Source organism: Patella vulgata, chromosome 6 (genome assembly GCF_932274485.2).
Source record: "Patella vulgata chromosome 6, xgPatVulg1.2, whole genome shotgun sequence".
Taxonomy (NCBI): Eukaryota; Metazoa; Mollusca; class Gastropoda; family Patellidae; genus Patella; species Patella vulgata.
The window spans coordinates 24,419,631-24,439,171 of record NC_065884.2 but is presented as its reverse complement, the minus strand read 5'-3'; the positions used below and the strand labels follow the sequence as shown (position 1 = coordinate 24,439,171).

The 19,541-nt window shown below is 34.2% G+C and overlaps 1 protein-coding gene across 2 annotated transcripts; it reads right to left on the bottom strand.

Annotated features, from left to right (window-relative positions):
- Window positions 1-1,571: 1,571 nt before the first annotated feature.
- LOC126823991 (methylcrotonoyl-CoA carboxylase subunit alpha, mitochondrial) lies at window positions 1,572-19,318 on the bottom strand. Of its 2 annotated transcripts, none has more exons than XM_050553062.2 (16): window positions 19,210-19,318; window positions 17,027-17,061; window positions 16,546-16,685; window positions 14,947-15,042; window positions 14,369-14,490; window positions 13,512-13,659; window positions 11,445-11,566; window positions 10,531-10,642; window positions 10,229-10,310; window positions 8,977-9,288; window positions 8,195-8,304; window positions 7,292-7,505; window positions 6,647-6,733; window positions 4,960-5,150; window positions 4,297-4,476; window positions 1,572-2,540 (listed from the first exon to the last, which is right to left on the bottom strand). In XM_050553062.2, exons 1-16 carry the CDS (start codon window positions 19,314-19,316, stop codon window positions 2,436-2,438), a joined length of 2,163 nt encoding a protein of 720 aa, XP_050409019.2. In that variant the 5' UTR covers window positions 19,317-19,318; the 3' UTR covers window positions 1,572-2,435. The 2 variants fall into 2 exon arrangements, with proteins under 2 accessions (XP_050409019.2, XP_050409020.2); XM_050553063.2 differs by lacking the exon at window positions 19,210-19,318 and adding an exon at window positions 19,072-19,157.
- Between the last annotated feature and the right edge of the window lie 223 nt (window positions 19,319-19,541).

The window sequence follows — 19,541 nt, the reverse complement described above, 5'->3', positions numbered from 1 at the left end:
TTTTTTGAGACCGACTATTTTTTTTTACCATGGGGGAAAACATTTCTTAGAACAACATACTCACAACAGAATAAGAGTGCAATTCATTTTTTCAGACATGACAAGCAGACATGGTTATTTTATACTATACTTTTGTGTGACGTATGCATAATTTTGAGACAGACTGTAGTGACTGCACTTATTTTGAGACCGACTGTTTTTCTCCCGGGGGGAAATTTTGTTCCTAGACCAACATACAACAGAATAAGATTGAAACACATTTTTTTTAAACATGATAAGTTGACAAGCTTATTTTATACTAAAGTTTTGCGCGAGTAGCGTGACGTATGCAGAGAGCATTTATTTTGATACTGACTGCTCTTATTTTGCGACCGACTGCACCAACTATTTTTTATCTGGAGGGGGGGGGGGGGGGGTCCCACATTTACGCCCCTGCTTTCACAATCTCTATGAAACAGATTGACATTTTACATGTATAAAAAATTTCAAAAATATAAGCTACGATACTGGGTTCACATGAGCGAATCTCCAAAGACGAGTTAATGTGACAAAATATATGTGTGGGTGGTTAGATCTATTTGATAGGGCCAACTTCAAGTTTAGTCAAAGGTCACGAGATGTAAACAGGGCTAGCACTAATGCCAACCCTAACCCTGGACCTAGACCTAATGCTTACCCTAATCCTAATCTCGCCAACAATCACATGCCCCAACCTTATTTACATCACAACGACCTTGACGAAAATTAAGCTTGCCTTAACAAATAGATTTAGCCATGTGTGGGCTATTTTTATTGTAAATAGAAAATCTACAGTGTTATGCATGGCTGCATATAAATTTTACATTTTTTTTTTTTTACCACCTACATGTATATCGCTATAGTATGTCACTGGCTATAATTATATTAATATTATAACAAAGATTTCAGTCTAGCTAAATATACCAATGTTTCTTGAACAGGCATTTCGGGGTATTTGTTTATGCTTTTCAAGATAAAAACATAATTCAAGGAAGAGTGTGAATTTACATAATCGTGTGAATTTATATACTCGTGTGAATTTACATGTTTGTGTGAATTTACATGTTTGTGTGAATTTACAAATTCATGGGAATTTACATATTTGTATCAATTTGCATATTTGTATCAATTTGCATATTTGTATCAATTTACAGATTTGTATCAATTTACATTTAGGGATATTTAACTTTTTAATATTATTGAATATTATTGATTAATGTGAGTTGTGACCCCATACCTCCTAACGCCCTCAAAAAGCAAGACACATTAGCAATACAAACAACAGAATATACTGGAATTGTTACATGTCTGTTAAATGATGCTGCACTTGCCTAATTTTCAGGGATTTAAAAATACATGTATTTTTATTGCTAGATTATAAGATTCACATTGACCTCAACCTATCTTCTAAGGCAACAGACTTCCTCAACCCAGCTCCCAACAGCCCTATACAGTCCTTCATTGGATAGACTGGAAGTCAATCTATTTATTCACGAAAACCTAAAATAAAATACTTTTCATCGGGTTGTAAAACTATAAAGAAAATATAGATCAATTGTTTTACCTATGTTTATTAATATATACACATTTGTACACTCTACTAATAATAATTACTATTTAATATGGTCATCTATATTAACAATTTTAATAATAAACGGCATCATCTTAAATGCAAAACTATATAGTTTTTGTTGAAATATCATGCATCTCCATATTTATGTGCAAAACGGATGCCATTAGTTTTTCTCTAATATCATACAGGTAATACTGACTGAAGAGAGCCAATATAATTTCACCTCAATCAAGTAATCACAACAAAACAAGTAGTCTCGGTCACTCAGAACCTCCTAGTTTTCAACGTACGGAGGGTCTGGGAGCGTTGTCAATATTTGACAGAAAGTTCCATTGCCCATGCATATCCGGGAGTTTGGTTTTTTATGTGGTTGATTATTGAGTATCCTTGGCCAAGTCAAGTAAGAGTTGCAGCTCTTCCTGCAATAAATCCCATAATTTTTGCATTATTATAAACAAACATGAATCGTGACAACGAATTAGAACATAGATATGGCCCATGACAAGAGAAATTTACAGTAAAAAAAAATAAGAATGTTGGATATTGATCTGGCAATGAAATCAAATAGATTTTCTGAATAATCTGAAATTGCACGCTTAAATTATTTCATGGGCGTCGACATAGACTTTGTTAATGTAAAAGACCGATAATCTAGCTAATGACCTATTATTCTCAAATGTTGACAACACATCCAGACTAATATTTGTAGAATATTTTTCTGGGTGACAGAGACTACAAAACAAGGACACTGGACATGATTATTGCTCCACTTGTATCCAACTACGGTAGATGTGTTTTGATCTCAAAGTAGTTTGTTAGTTTTATAATATAACATCACAGTTGACTAGTCTTCCTTCATATGTATCAATAATGTTCCCTTTGCTACTGTTTCTCCAACCTGATGAACTATCTTCTCAACAACACCAGCCTTTGGAGCTTTAATTACATACTGAAAAAACAAACAGGATTTTAAAAAAATTGTTTAAAATTTGTTTATTTGGAAATTATGATGACCAGATCAGCTAGAGGTGAACAATGTAAAAGGTTGCTTGTCGGACAGTAAACCCCTATTTAAGGGTATTGAGTACTGTAAAATGCACATTTTAAAGCTAGCACTGTAAGTTTTGTTCATAAGATATGACATTTTTTTGTTATTAGGGATGATAAACTACAGATTAATCACCCCCAAAAATTATCAATTTTATTTACCAACTATATTCCAAACTTGGCCCAAATGCATGATAATATTAATACAAGCGGTTGTCATGCAAGATATGGCCACATTTTGCAAGAGATGGATAAAGAACAAGCTAAAAAAAAACAAAAAAACACCACGATTTTTAGTAAAATCTGAGGCAATAATCCAGGAAGTTATGGTCTGAAATGTGCGAATATCGAAAGAGACTTTTATCTTTGGGATATAAAGATATATTTTAAGTTTCATCAAAATCGGACAAAATTTGTGACTGTTAAAAAATATTTTAAAATCTTTGTTCATTATTTACCCCCAAACGAGATTTTGTGATTTTGGGTAAATTCTTTGAATATGTCCATAACAAATTTTAAAATACAACAATTCGGACGTAAAAAGTATATATTTACTTCGCCGCACTCAAACTCATTTTATGCATTCAAAAATGGTAGTCTTTGACCATCAAAAAAAAAGAAATTCAGCAATGTTCCAGTCATAATAGATGGTAGACCTGAATAATCGCGTCGGTTGACCTGGATAATCACGTCATAGTGGGGATTCCTTCTGGTCACATGACTCAATAGATCGGTGGTCATCCAGCATGATACTGTTGCTGGAGGCAATCATGTTTACTGTTTGTGTTTACTGTGGATTACGTGATTGATGTGTATGACATCATAATTCATTCAACAACAGATCTAGGTTATGGAAACCTTGTTTGCTATAATTAGTTTTTTTTCTTTCCATTTGTATCTCCATTAGTACACAATAAACAGTCAAGACTCTTATGTATCCTCTGGGTTATTTTACAAATGGAACAGACATGCAAAGTCTTAATAAGATTGGCGCTTAAAAGTATCTTAGACTAGTCAATGCCCTTAAATGAAATGAAATGAAATGGGGTTTAACGTCCTACTTTTTTTTACACTGACTGGGATAATAAAGCCTGACAGCGGCACTACAGTCTACTATTTAATTGAATTCCAATTATCTAGGGTTCTTTTAAGTGAATACCAATGTGTTATAAATGGACCTCGATTTTCCAACCCATCCGAATGACTAGACTGCTGTCCTTGTCAGGCCCTCCTTCCTGCACCAGTAACAAGGGGAAACCATGATGGAAAAACCTGAGGAACTTTCTCGACCAACACAAAACCCAAGATCTCCAGGCTAGCGAGCAAGCATCTTACACACTGAGCCACCGTGACTTCTAGAAACCCCTTCTCAACTTGATTATGATTTAAAATTTCTGTAAGGAAATAGAAGCTGATCAAATTCCAGTATTTTTACTTAATTTTAATCAGCATTGAAAATAACAAATACTAAAAAATCAGTGTGAACAGCCTGAAAAACTATTCAAATTTAAATAGTCCAATATTTCTGTAAGAACTAAAATCAACATGATATCTATTCCTGATACGGTGTATTAAAATCTCTCTACAAGTCAATTTTTAGGTGTTATTACAAGAAAGAGTGAACAAACAGTAAATCAACTAAAATAATTGTTGCTTACTTCCATTTTCATTGCTATCATAATAACTAGTGAATCTCCTTGTTCTACAGTACTGCCCTCTGTTACAACCACACGTTCTATAACACCTGGCATTGGTGCTACAGCATCACCTGCAGCACCCGAAGCTACAGATGACTTCATGTACTTTGGTACTGGTAATTTAAGCTCATAACTTCCATCCTAAAAGAAGAGGATATGGTTGGAGTAGGCTATATACAAGTATCCCTTACCATAAAGAGAATTCTTGTTCTTCTTATATATGTCTGCTAGTAGGGCTGAATTCTGATTATTTATTATGACTATTGGAAGAATAGAATTCTTATTACTTCTAATAACATAACATGTCTATTATAACAGAATACTTATTACTTTTAATATATGTCTATTATATACAGTATACTAATCACTTCTAATATAATAAATATACTTATTACTTCTAATGTTACTTATTACTTCTCATAATATTATGTCTATTACGATAGAATTCTTAATACTTTTCATGTTATGCTTATCAGCATAGAATTTTTATTAAAGGAAAGATTCAATAAGAGCATTGTAATGATTAAACTGTAAAGGATCAGAAACATCAGTTTATGAAAATATATATAATAATATGTATATAATATGAATATTTCAATCTAAAGATAAATATCTAACAATTACCCCAGAGAATAAATGTAGAGAATTTCCATTAACAACGACTGATGATGTAGTTTTGATACCATCAATAAAACATGTTGATTTAAGTTGATCACCATCACCATCTATATCACCAGTAACTTGATGTTGTATACCATCTGATGTGGTCATATCATAACTACCATCACGATACTGTATTACATCTACCTTTACTTCTAAAATATATAAAACAAATACATATGCACTATGTTTTATATGCGATCTGATTAAAATACAGATCTATATATTTCGTTTCCTTTTTTTACTTTCGATGGTCCACACTACATGAAGATCTGACCGGTTGTACTGTGAGGTCAGGTCAGGGGTCATATGAGCAGCTTTTGACTCTATGACATCAGACATTGATTAATCAATCAGCGTTGACGTTTCTAGTGGTTTGCAACAGTTCCGTTCATCGCACGCCAAGAACTCGCCATAACAGACCGTTTCATTGGCTTATCCCTCACTTCAACCAGGATGCAGGTTATATAACAACTCTTCCAGATCCTAGTGTAGTAAAGACAAGTAAAACGAAATTTTGAACTATAAAAAACGAAACAAAATAGGATCTGTGTTTTAATCAGATTGTTTTATATGATGATGGAAACCAGCGGCTGCCAGGCAGGATACGCCCACATTTTCGAGAGATGGATAGAGAACAAGCTAACAAGAAAGTGATTTTTCCTACTATCAAGGGCCATAATTCAGGAAATTACAATTCAATATGCGCGAATATCGAAAGGAACTGAGATCTTTGTGTTATAAACTTACATTTCAAGTTCCAACAAAATCGGATAAAAATTGTGACCTCTATAGGGTCCACAACCTTGATATACCATATTTTTACGCTATTTGAGAATGAACGGCGGCCATTTTGTCTGTCAATTTTGGGCCGATTTTCACGAAATTCGAACTCAACCTACCTTAGGGTGTAACGGTGATTCAATAATAATAATAAATCGGATAAAAATTATGACCTCTATAGGGTCCACAAGCTGAAAACGCGATTTTTCGTACAATCAGGGGCCATAATTCAGGAAGTTACGGTCCGATATGTGCGAAGATCGACAGGAACCGAGATCTTTGGGTTATAAACTTATATTTCAAGTATCAAAAAAATCGGATAAAAATTGTGACCTCTATAGGGTCCACAACCTTGATATACCATATTTTTACGCTATTTGAGAATGAACGGCGGCCATTTTGTCTGTCAATTTTGGGCCGAGATCTTTGGGTTATAAACTTATATTTCAAGTTTCAAAAAAATCAGATAAAAATTGTGACCTCTATAGGGTCCACAAGCTAAAAACGTGATTTTTCGTACATGAAGTTTCGATCCGATACATGCCAATATCGAAAGCAGCCGAGATCTTTTGGGGATAAACCTATATTTCAAGTTTCGTCAAAATCGGATAAGAATTGTGATCTGTAGAGAGTCCACAAACAATTGTGGACAGACGGACGTTCGGACGGACAGGGGCGACGGCATAATACGTCCACATGAAAATGTGGGCGTAAAAAAGAGAAATCGGGTTTTAACCTCAACTTTACACAAGCTAGATCATTTTGGGACCAACACAGGGTACAATTTTATTTCAATATAGGCGTACAAGGTCAAGACTTAAAATAATTGTTCTAATTTTTTTAAAATAAGGTTTTGAGATATATTTACCTTGATCTCCATCAAATAATGTGACCTGTTGTTTTCTATCTTCGTTAATTCTTGTTCCAGACAACCAAGAAAATGGTGAATATGGATCTGAAAATGAAGTTAATAAAATAGACCAATTTATCCAATTGATTCATTCCACATCATAATCTTCGGTTTTAGAACTAAATTGACTGAACAATACTGATCAATGACACTTGATTATTTGCTTATTTGAGTGGCATTTAGTAATTGAACAGTAAGAATGACTGATTAGTTAATATGCAATATGTTGATGATATATACATTCATGGTTTCTTTCTACTGTATAAATACTTAGGGTTTTGCCTATACATTTTTTCTTTGTTTTTTTTCGTTAGCTGCGATATCACTTCGGTGGAAGCGGACATTAAATAAAGCTATTTCACACACACCCTACATGTTTTCACTTGCTTGATAAAGACGAAAGTACTACCATCAAATTGTTGCATGTTAATAAACTATAGCCATTATTATTCCATATGTAGTCTTTAGTGTGATGATTATTAGCTCTTAACTTAACAAATGAAAGGAATCATCTATAAATATGGAAATATTTCTGTATTATGCTATATCAATTATATAGGTTTAATTACCTAATTTGGTAGATACAATAAATATATCATTTACCTAAAGAATCAATATTCTTTGTATATAAAGAACGCTGTTTCCATAATATCAGAACCAGAGCAGCCTGACATAAGTTTTGATTGGTTAAAGGTCGACTAGGGAAGAGTTCATCTGAATACTGTGGAATAAAGTCTGTATTTACATTTCCTGCTTGGAATTCTGGGTGTTTGGCTAAATCTACTAAAAACTGTATATTAGTACTAAGACCAACAACCTAAAGTAATAAAAAGAATGATATTTTAGAGTACATTAATCAATTACATGTTAAAATCTGGAATTCATATTCTATCAAAAGGATAATACAATACATAGACAATAAAGATAATGCCAAACTATGAAGAACTCTTTGCAAAATCAACTTAAACCTTCATTTTTTTCAAAACAATTTTCACATGTCTCACATAAGTAGTATTTATTAGTTAAAACACAACAGATCTATTTATGAACTGTCTGTTTTCCGAGAAACTTTTTCCTGAAAAATGGCACAACATTTATTGAATTTTGGAAAAATATACAGGATTGACACCTTATTCATCATACTTAAATAACCCTAAACTGTTCCACAAACAAAGTATACCTACAGTATAGATAGGGGAGAGAGAGAAATCAGGTTTAACGTCCACTCGACACAAACTAGGTCATTTCGGGAATAACACATGGTTCAACTTTATTTCAATAATTCGCTTGCACGTAGGGGTCTTAAGCAGTGGGAGGAAACCGGAAAACCCGGAGAAAACCCACGGGGCTGGACAGGCGACCGACCCTACTCCTTGTCACGTTCAGCCGGGGAATTGAAACCACGCCAGTTGACTCAATGACAGACCTTATGATACAGTGTGCACATGCTAACCATTCGGCCATTACCCCCTCCCCCAGTATAGATAGAATAGGGTAACAATTTACCTGATACTGATTTAAAGCCGCTATTGTTCTTTGTAAGGCTGATTGCCTATCTTCTGACCATACAACTAATTTAGCTATCATAGGATCATAGTGTACAGATACTTCATCACCTGTAATATTTCACAATATTTAATATCTACATGGTCAATAATTTCTTTTCCTTTGAGGAAACAAACATTTTCATTCACAACAAAACCATCAGTATTATGGACATTAAAGAATTCTTCAATGTTTGAGGGCGGAAGCAGCATTTGAGTAAATATTCCTGAGGTAATATAACACTGGTGTAACACTCTAATCGTAACTTTTGGCTTCAAAGTTTTCAACAGCAGGGGAGATAACTACAGCTTCAATCATAAATGCTCCAGAAAGACAACACTAATGTTACTCAAAATAATTCAAACCTGGCTTCCACTTACCCTGTTTCGGCAATCTTTTGGCTTATTTCTAAAGAAGAATACTAATGGTTTATTGGTTTAGCAGTAAAATCATAGCACAAATTTTACCTCTTGGCTAATGAAAAAGATGCATTCCTAACATATTTTAGTTAAAGTCCTCTTGAATAAGGCCCCTGACACCACTGAGGAACTGACAAGTGTAATCTTTTTGATAATCTGAACATCAAATTGACTCTTTTACTGATAATAACTCTAGTAGCATTCATTTTTTGTATCGACCTAACCCAATGCAAACCCTGTCCTAAATCAACTAATTATATTTTGTACACACAAACTGTATAACTTTGTTAACAGATAAAATACTCTTTTTGTTACAACTTTTACCTTGCCTAACTCCAGTTTCAATTCTAATACTATCGGTGGGTGTTGGTGTGCTAAGATGTAATAAGGGACCAGCCCCAGGCATAAAATTACTGTTAGGATCTTCAGCATAGATTCTAGCTTCAAAAGCATGACCTTTGAACTTTAATTCCTTTTGAGTCTTGGGAATTCTTTCTCCACTGGCCACCCTAATCTGCCATTCTACTAGATCTGTACCAGTGATCATTTCAGTGACTGGATGCTCTACCTGTAGTCTTGTATTCATCTCCATAAAATAAAATTTCTGGTTCTTATCCATTATAAATTCTACAGTGCCTGAAATATACAAGCATATTTTACATACAATTAATTACATCAAATAGCAGCAGGACCTTGGTCAAAGTCGTTTAAGCTCTTAAACCTTAATCTGGGTACCAACTATAAAAATAAGGGTGTGAGATGATGGGTAGTCAGAATATGATAAATACTGTACCAAAAAAAATATCTGACTTTCTACACAAAATACTAATACTATAAAATACACAATTCATTTGACCTCTTTGAAAATTTGATTACCGGTAATTATAAGGCTGGTAATGATATTATTGTTTTCTACAGTAAGGGCAAATTATAAAGACAGATTCTTCGTCAAATTCCCCATCCATTTTCTTCCATCCACTACAATCGACACAACCAGAATGTTGGAAAAACAACAAGAAATAACTATTGTACAAAATGATTGGATGACATTTGCTTTTCTCAACCAATCAATAGCCCTGTTATGAACATATTCTCTGACCTGATTTAAACTGTGAAATGCATGTACGATGTACTGACATATTTACCCGAGTAGAAATAAGCATTTGCAAAGAGAAGATTGAGGGGCCCTGAATGGGAAACTTTGATAAATTTGTGAAATGAAAATGCTTTTGAAATTGGGAAAAATATAAAAAATGTCTTTTTCTTGAAAAAGTATTTACTATAATTCAGTTATATACCTTGTTTTCTCAGTGTATGGTTGATACACCGTCTCTTTTTTGAGAGGAGATCTCCTCGGCTTCAAATCAGAGCCTCACTCAAAACAGAGACAGTGTATCAACTGATACACCTTGAAAACTATATCTACAATAAGCGTAGTAATATCATGTCTTGTAATATATGCAGTCACGGTAGTAATATCAGGTTTTGTAATATCTGCAGTAAGGGTAGTGGTCTAGGCCCACAGCTTTTTTAAAATTTAGAATAAGATTAAAATAAAATATTTTAGTATTTATACCTGCACCAACATAATTAACAGCTTCAGCTGCTCTAACAGCAGCTTCACCTATAGACTTTCTTACTTCTTCACTTAAACCAGGCTAAAACATAGTAATCATAATTAAACATTTCCTATTTGAATTTTTCATAATATATCAAGACTATTTAATTTCAATTTGATTAATTCCTGATTACTTGCTGAAAAAGCCTCGGACTTGTAAACTTTGCATTCAGTGTGATATTTTTTTAAAGAGAATTATCTATCATATTATTGTTACCCAGTGAATTCAATTTATTTATTTGTTACATGGTGCTACTTACTGCTGGAGCTTCTTCTATAACTTTCTGATGTCTTCTTTGTACACTACAATCTCTCTCAAATAGATAGACATAGTTACTATGACGATCACCAAATACTTGAACTTCAACATGTCTATAATAAAAATTTCATATTTTCGTAAACAATGTAATTAGATTCTATGGACAAGATTTCTTGAAATGTAAAATCCTAATCATGATTGGGAAATGGATTATATAAAGTTTAGGCAGTGGCTATTGTTACGACAAGTCGTAAAAATAGTCCCCAGGCTATTGTTACGACGATGCTTTCAGAGCCCTCTATCGGCGAAGTTAAAAACTGAATAGCCGTAAAACTGGTCCAAACCCTAACCCTAACCATCTCTTAATTGCTGCTTTCAGTTCTGAAAACGTTGAAAATACTGCTCCTTTTTCAAAGCTGGTGTTGGGGAGATTGGCAGCCATTTTGGAATTCATTCTAAACTTTGCCAAATGAGGGCTCTGAAAGCATCGTCGTAACAATAGCTTGAGGACTATTTTTACGACTCATCGTAACAATAGCCACTGCCTAAAGTTTATTATCTGGTGCTGAAAGAAGCATATCTCATAAACCATTCTAGATAATTCTGTGAAACTCTGTACACAAATCAACTATGTACAGTAAATGTGTCCTTTGCTTATTAGAAATTTCTTGGATTTTGACTAAATTTTTTGTATATTTCGAAATGGGTGCTGAGTCTTCTTGTTTTTCTTGATATCATATTTGAAGGGTTCGTCCAATTGTGGAGTTGACCAAATATCTATAGACCGATTACTACAAACTTGTCACATGGTATTCAAAACTAATTACATGTATTGATACCTTCTCAAATATAAATTTATCTGTCTATTTATCATTTATTATGGCAAATAAGTTTTGTATTCAAAAATAATTTTACCTCGGAGTTTCAACATATTTTTCTAATAACATGATCTGATCACCAAAGGATTTCATGGCTTCAGTTTTAGCTGATTCTAATTGTGTATCAAATTCTTTTTTAGTTAGTGCTATTCTCATACCCTGAAAAAAACACAGAAAGAATAGCTATTAAGATTATATGCTCGTCGGTTATTAAGAGTTCATATCGTATCAAATCTCTCAAGGCTGTTATCTACTACATGTAATTGAATGTACAAACATTCATGACAATAAAAACTACCGGAAAAAAGGTATATTATGTACTTGGGAAAGAACTATTATTTTAATTAATGCGAAATCAAAATGTTCAGAATTTAAATCTTATCCACTTTTCTCATATTGATTTTATTGCTTATTGTTTTCATAAGTGTTTTTATTGTTTTTTTTTGGGGGGGGGGGGGGGGAGAGTGGTGGGAAATTTAGTCAGAGTTTGCAGCCAAAACTGTGCATGGTGCAAACATTCTGCCAACGTAGCTGTGGTTGGCCTCCGTCGATCTATATATTATATATAAATTGGATCATTTTTGACAAACGGATGGGACAAAAAATAATCTTAGATTGCCTATATCTCGGTTATTTTTGGATTCTTTGGACGAATCCCATATGGGCTTTGACTGATGGTTTTTGATCGATTAATATTAACATCAAAGATTTGCAAAAGTTTTCTCCTTTATTTTTTCGACATTCAAGATGGCGTATCCCTGTCACTATTTGACGTATCAAGTTGAAACTTAGTAGGAATAAGGAACACACCGATGCCTTCAAAATGGCATATTATCTTTCATTTTCAAAGACCTTGTTCGATAACATTTTCAACCGCTTGGTCGCCATATTGGATTTACAAAAAACATTCAAATCGATATTCAGCCGTCATTTTAATTCCGATTTTCGAAAACTATTCTTTGTATTGAACTTACTCCAAATGGCAACAATTCTTATGGAGTCGTCTTTTGAATTTCGATTTTGTTTACTTCCGGTGTCACTTTGAATTTTGTTTGACTTTTCACCTTCTAGATGGTGACCTAACCTTTCAATGACCCTTGACCTTTGTATGTATGATGACCTAATGTCTACTAACAATTAATATAAAAAAAAACTTGGTCATAGAGTACAAATTCCTGTCCTATTATAAGAGTTTTTCCACTTTAATAGATATTGGATGTTACTATACTCAATATTTCATGGTGTAACATGATTGTTGATGTGACAAGGCGTGGCCCGATGTAACGTGACATACCAAAACATGTCAGTACTCCTTCGGAGTTCTAGTTTATTCTGGTTTGTTAATACTTGATCCGAAATATTTTGCAGTAAAATCAAGGATCGGTTCCTAGTCCTGACACATTTGCACGGGTGAATGTTTTAAAGAGAAATTATACATGATCATTGATCAGGCAAAATAATTGTGAAGCAGACCGTGGCATATAGATATTATTCATAGAGTCAAGAGACATACAGAGAGGTTGTAAAAAATTGCAAATTATTGTTTGGTGCTGTATTTTATTGTCTAAGGCTCATATTTAAGATACATTATGTAAGATTTAGATAAAGAACTAGCCATTATTGCTATAATAGTTCGAAAGTAGATAATTTAAAATGAATAATTTGAAATTTTCATTCAAATTATTTTATTGCAAGGGAAGATATTAGCCTTTGAAGGTTTGACAGACGTGTGCAATAATTTCAACCACCGTACTGGTTGATCGAAGGTAGGTCTCGGTCCTCCATATTTGATTAAATCAAAGTATCGCTGAACCATTCTAATCTATTTAATATCGGAGAAATCTGATGCCATCGAGAGTTGATTAAGGCCTGGATCAGTTAATTAATCTCTAATTAATACTTTAGAAAACATTTCAGGCCTAAAGAAAGACCTGCAATAGGCAAATTTAGCTCTTGCATAATGCATGTTTAACTTTTTTTTGGATCTATATTGAGATTTTGTTCACAAATTTTGATTAAAAAAATCATTCAATGTTTTGAGAAACTCCAATTTGCAGTGTAAAATACTTTCAAACTTATCAGAAAAGAATTTTAAGGAACACACCTTTCCTCCACCACCTCTCACAGCTTTAATCATGACAGGAAAACCAATTTTATCTGCTTCTTTTCTTAATCTCTCATCTGATTGGTCTTCACCATGGTAACCTTCAATAATAGGTACCCCAGCCGAAGCCATGATAGCCTTAGATGTACTGTAATAAACATTTTGAAAAATTAGTTTGAAAGAATCCATGAACAATACGTTTTTTCGCACTTCATTAAAGGTTCTATAACCAAAAACTAACCAAAAGTAACCAAGTCTTCTTTGATAGGCATTTAGTAATTGAATATATTAACACAAGATATAATTTTATGGATACACAATTACTGAGTTTAATACTAAGTGACATTTTGACGAAGATACTCGCATCTTTATTAAGTCTTATTTCATGCAGCATGTAAATAAGTAGGATTTAACATCAGCTTCTTAAGTCATATCAAAATGAAATGAAATGAAATGGGGTTTAATGTCCTACTGTTCTGCTCCTATACTGGGCTAATGAAGACGGGCATACGCCATACAGTGTGCTATGAGGGAAATTTTGCCCGGGCAGCTGCACTATCGCCTACTCTTATATCGAATTCTAACTGCCAGGGGATCTTTTACGTGCATTCCAATGTATACACGGGACCTCGGTTATTCGTCTCATCCGAAGGACTAGACATCTGTCCTTGTCAGGCCCTCCGTTCTGCACCACTGACAAGGAGAAACCACGTCGGAAAATCTGGATGAACTTTCTCGGCCAATGCAGGGGTCGAACATCTGACCTCCAGGCTAGCGAGCCAGCGTCTTACTCACTTAGCCACGTGATCCCCCTTAGTCATATCAGAGATACATATGAATCAGACATAATTATCTACCTTTTTATACCCATATCTCTAATTGCTGAAGCAGGTGGTCCAATAAAAATTATGTTTTCTTTCTCACATAATTCTGCAAATTCTGTATTTTCAGACAGAAAACCATATCCTGGGTGAACAGCCTGTACATGAGAGAAAAATGAACACAAATTTCAAATTTTACAAATCTGTTCTGTGATCCAGTCACTAATTTAAGGCTTAATTAGGAAGGGCATAAACGTGCACTTTAATAAATGTCTCCACAATAAATCCTCGCAACACAAAACTTATAGTAACAGGAGCAAGCTTTTCAAACATCAATAATTGAATAGTTCCAACTTTATGATATCTGATCGAAGCAGTAGCTTTTTGTGAATTGTTTATTCATGATCACCCTTATTATTGTGCATACTGGTATTTTCTTTTTTTTTTTGACTTAAAAGTAAAATTCCTGTCTAATTTCTCCTCTGACAAAAAGTCATTCCATTAGACTTGAGATTCCTCCTATGGGGGGCCATAAGTCTAGTTTGAGAATCACTTGATAATTATAGATTACATACACAGATGAAATCTAATAAAATGTAACAGAAATACATTACCTTTGCTCCTGAGTGTTTAGCAACTTGCATTATTTTATCTTGACACAGGTAACTCTGATTGGCTGGTGGAGGACCAATCAAATAAGCTTCATCGGCCTGAAATACATATTAAAATATTCAATTCATGAATCAATTCTATAAACCTTCTTTGGTGGAATTTTGTGGTAACTTTTATGTTAACTTTCAAAGAATCCTGAAATACGACCAAGTACAGTCAAGTGAGAGTGTTGAATTATTGTAGTTTGTGTTAGTCTGCGTGAGAGGATTTCTCACATGAGTAAACCTAAACTGACAGTTCTGGCATGTACTTTAAAACCTACCACCGGTTGCCAGGCAAGATATGCCCACATTTTGCAAGAGATGGATAGAGAACAAGCTAAAATAAAAACGTGATTTTTCAAACAATCAGGGGCCATAATCCATGAAGGTATGTCTGAAATGCAAGAATACCGAAACAGACTGAGATCTTTGAGATATAAAGATATAATTTAAGTTTCATAAAAACATTGTGACCTCTAGAGGGTCCACAGCCTTCGTATTACATACTTTTACACAATTTGCGTACAATGAGCGGTCATTTTGTTGGGCAGGGGCCATAATCCAGGAAGTTATAGTCTGATATGCATGAATATCGAAAGGAACCGAGATCTTTGGGACATATATCTTAAGTTTCATCAAAATCAAACAAAGATTGTGACCTTACATTCGGATATGCGCGATTATCGAAAGGAACCAAGACTTTTTTGATATGAACAAAAATTTAAAGTTTCATCAAAATCGGATCAAAATTGTGGCCTCTATATACCATATATACCTTGATATACCATATTTTTACACTATTTGCGTACGAGGGACGGCCATTTTGTCTGTCAGTTTTGGTCCGATTTTCACGAAATTCAAACCCAGCCATCATTAGGGTGTAACAGTGATATATTAATTGTGACCTCTAGAGGGATCACAAGCTAAAAACGCGATTTTTCGTACAATCAAGGGCCATAATTCAGGAAGTTACGATTCGATATGCGCGAATATTGAAAGGGACCAAGATCTTTGAGTTATAACCATCAACCTGATATACCATATTTTTACACTATTTGCATACAAGGGGCGACCATTTTGGTCCTATTATCATGCAAATCAACCGACATTACGGTGTAACGGTGATATATTCGAACGTTTTTTTAAATCGGATAATAATTATGACCTCTAAAGGGACCACAAGCTAAAAACATGATTTTTCGTACAATCAGGGGCCATAATTCAGGAAGTTATGATCCGATATGCATGAATATTGAAAGTAACCAAGATCATTGGGGTATAAACATGAATTTCAAGTTTCAACAAAATCAGATGATCATTGTGACCTCTAGAGTGTCCACAAGCTAAAAATGTGATTTTTCGTACAATCAGAGGTCATAATCCATGAAGTTATGGTCCGATACATGCCAATATATCAAGTTTTGTCAAAATCGGTTAAAAATTGTGATCTGTTCAGTGTCCACAAACAAATTGCGGACTGATGGACGGGGGTGACAGCTTAATACGTCGACATGAAAATGTGGGCGTATAAAAATCAAGAAATATAAAAGGATCCATTACCATAGCAACATGCATAGACTCGCTATCTGCCTCACTGTAAACAGCTACACTTCTTATTCCAAGATTCTTTGCTGTTCGTATGACACGACATGCTATTTCTCCACGATTAGCAATCAGTATCTTGTCTATAGGCTGGGTTACTAAAATAATAAGTACAGAAGAAGTATCAAGTAGTGCAATATGCTAAAAAAAAATAGCTAGATCTCTTCAGAAAGGTATAAAATGATTTTTTTCTGCATATAACCTGACAGTGTTTCAACCTATGACTGTCAGATCCTCTAAAACAATAATTATAGGAACCACTTGCAATTTCAAAATAATAGGCTGGTGTATTCAAGTGATTTCACAATGACTGAACGAGGAAAAAAATAATATTTCAGACAACAAAAAAATAACATAAAATAAAGCATGGCTTTCCATAATATCTAACACCTAATTAAATGCAATAAGCAATCTTCAAGTTTGATAAATTTGTACCAACCTGTTGAGGCTTTTCTTTGATTGCATGATCTTGACCTGAAGAATATCAGATCAGTACCGGTAATTTGGTTATTATCTTACTCAATTCAAATTACAATGAATATGACTGTAAAATTATCATACAATGTCAATGGGAGTGGTTATTTGCTACTCAGGTGGCGAAAATATCCTAGAACAAAACAAATTGTTATTTGCCACTAGGGTTACCAGATTATTCATTGAAGTAACCCGGACATTTGTTATTCTGATAAGACAAAGGCAAAAATGAACCTGAAGGCAGTGAAGCACCTGTAGGGCTTGACGTAAATGAGCGCCCATAGAGTGCGATATTTTGTGGGCCGAAGGGGCGAATTTGCTATGGGGGTTGGGAGTATGCAGCCCCAGAATTTTTTTCACTTCTAGAAGCTGGTAGTAAGTTTTCCATCATTTTGTGAAGGTAGTAAGTTACACTAAACATATTATGCTGTTGAATGGACAATTGATGGGTATTATTATTACGATTTGTCAACTTGTAGATTGTTTTACAAGTCTTAATTAAATGTATTGTATTTTGTATTGTGTTATAAAGTCTGTAAACCTCTACGTCGTTAACCAATAAAATTATACCCAAGATCATACGTCAATTTCTATATAGACAAGCATATTCCAATTCCTGTTTTAGGCCTGTAATATGCACTGAACTATATTTAGATGATGAAGCACGAGTGTTTGTAGCAAACAAAGTATACATTAATCACTAGTATATGTGTTTTGTGTTATTATTTTCAATTGAAAAACACCTAATGTAAAAACCGGGACATTTAGGCTCATGAGAGGCAGGACAGAAGAAAAGACCACCCAAAACTGGGACTATCCCGGTAAAACCGGGATGTATGGCAATCCTATTTGGCACTTGATGTAAACAATAAACATCGTGGTATTCTCTAGAACATTAAAGATACATTATGTAAGATTCAGATAAAGAGTTGTCTGTTCTTGCTATAATAGTTCAAAAATAGATAATGCAAAATGAATATATTGAAAACTTCATTCAAATTACTTTATTCTGAGCCAAGTTAAATCACTGTTTGTAGTATTTGACCCACTGTGTGCATTGATTGTTTATTTATCGTAACCATGGTACTGGTATATTTGAGTCTTAGCTTCACTTGGGTGGCAAATATCCATGCTGCTTTCAGCCAAGTGACAGATAGAGAAACCTCCATTTAATGTACGGTACGGTTCTAGCCTATATTCTAAGGTTAGGTTTAGCATTTGGGTTAGTATAGGAAATAAATACAATCATGCTTGGCAAATTACTCTTTGCCAGCCAGGTGGTGAATAGCCTCAATCGTGCTAACAAAATTTTCAGGAAAGTGGGTGTTTTAACTCATGTTTACATGGGACTAATTAATTTATTTGTTCCATTTGGGCCATTGACAATTAGGGCGACCCTAACAGGAAAATCCCCAGGCAGGAACACTGAGATCAAATCTGGGATTCCCAATAATTACTAAACTTGCACACTTGTTTCACATAAGGTCATACATTTGATACCAACATAACCATGGAATGGAAGCGATGGACCTTATAATTAATATAGAGCGAAGCTCTAAAGCATCGCGCGAAGCGCGGTGCTTGAGCAAAGCTCTTTTCCGGTAACACAGGAGCGTAACTGAAATTGTCACCCACAGACTGTTGATTAAAAAAAAATTCAGACCGGAACCGGATACGCTGGGCAAAACAGGCAATGCGCATGTCAACTTACCAAATCTCGCCCAAGCGAGATTACGCGCCTCATAGAACTATTTCTATGACGCGTCTAATCAATGACGTCACATATTTTTGATGTCAATGAAAATAATTCTCACACTTTCTTGTTCTTTTTTTAAAAACAAAATTAATGTATACAATTTAGATCTAAATGAAAATCAATTTGGAAAAACTAAATTATTTAACATTTTTTGTATCACTTGAGAAAATTAATTATGAAGGTTTTATATTTGACAATAATCAGCTTCGCTCTACTCAGGCAATGCATGCCTGTTACATATTATATAATATTACGGTATCTATCTTTAATAGTGTCTATTCTAATATGCTTGGTACAGGACTAGGAGTAGGAGCGATTATCTTTTATTGATCTTCTTTGACAACACTTCTTTTCTGTTTAGTAATAACAATTTGTACTCTCAGATAACTCACCGTGTGAGATTTCTAAGAATCTGCTTTGTATTTGAAAATCTAGAAGCCATTCCTGCAAATACTATCAGAGTTGAAGATAAATTAAAAGTTTTATTTATTTTTATCATGTGGCCCCTCACATCATTAAAAAAGAACAATTAAAGTTATCCCCCCTGAGAAAATTCAGTTGCGCGGTCGCTTACACCATGAACAGAAATGAAGTTACCTCCCATTACCCAAAGGGCAACTGTCAAACTGATCGCAGTGAATATTCGCGTGGCCGCTATAATAAAGCTTACGCATTACCTCTGTTAGAATTGTGACCTGTGTACTCTGTTAAAACAGATGAAATA

Excerpts from the sequence above, each read along its gene's own strand:
- LOC126823991 (XM_050553062.2), bottom strand. The coding sequence starts at position 19,316 with ATGATAAAAATAAATAAAACTTTTAATTTATCTTCAACTCTGATAGTA. Across the intron at positions 16,686-17,026 it reads TCAAAGAAAAGCCTCAACAG|TAACCCAGCCTATAGACAAG; the intron begins GTTGGTACAAAT and ends TTATTATTTTAG. Across the intron at positions 10,311-10,530 it reads TTATAGAAGAAGCTCCAGCA|CCTGGTTTAAGTGAAGAAGT; the intron begins GTAAGTAGCACC and ends ACTATGTTTTAG.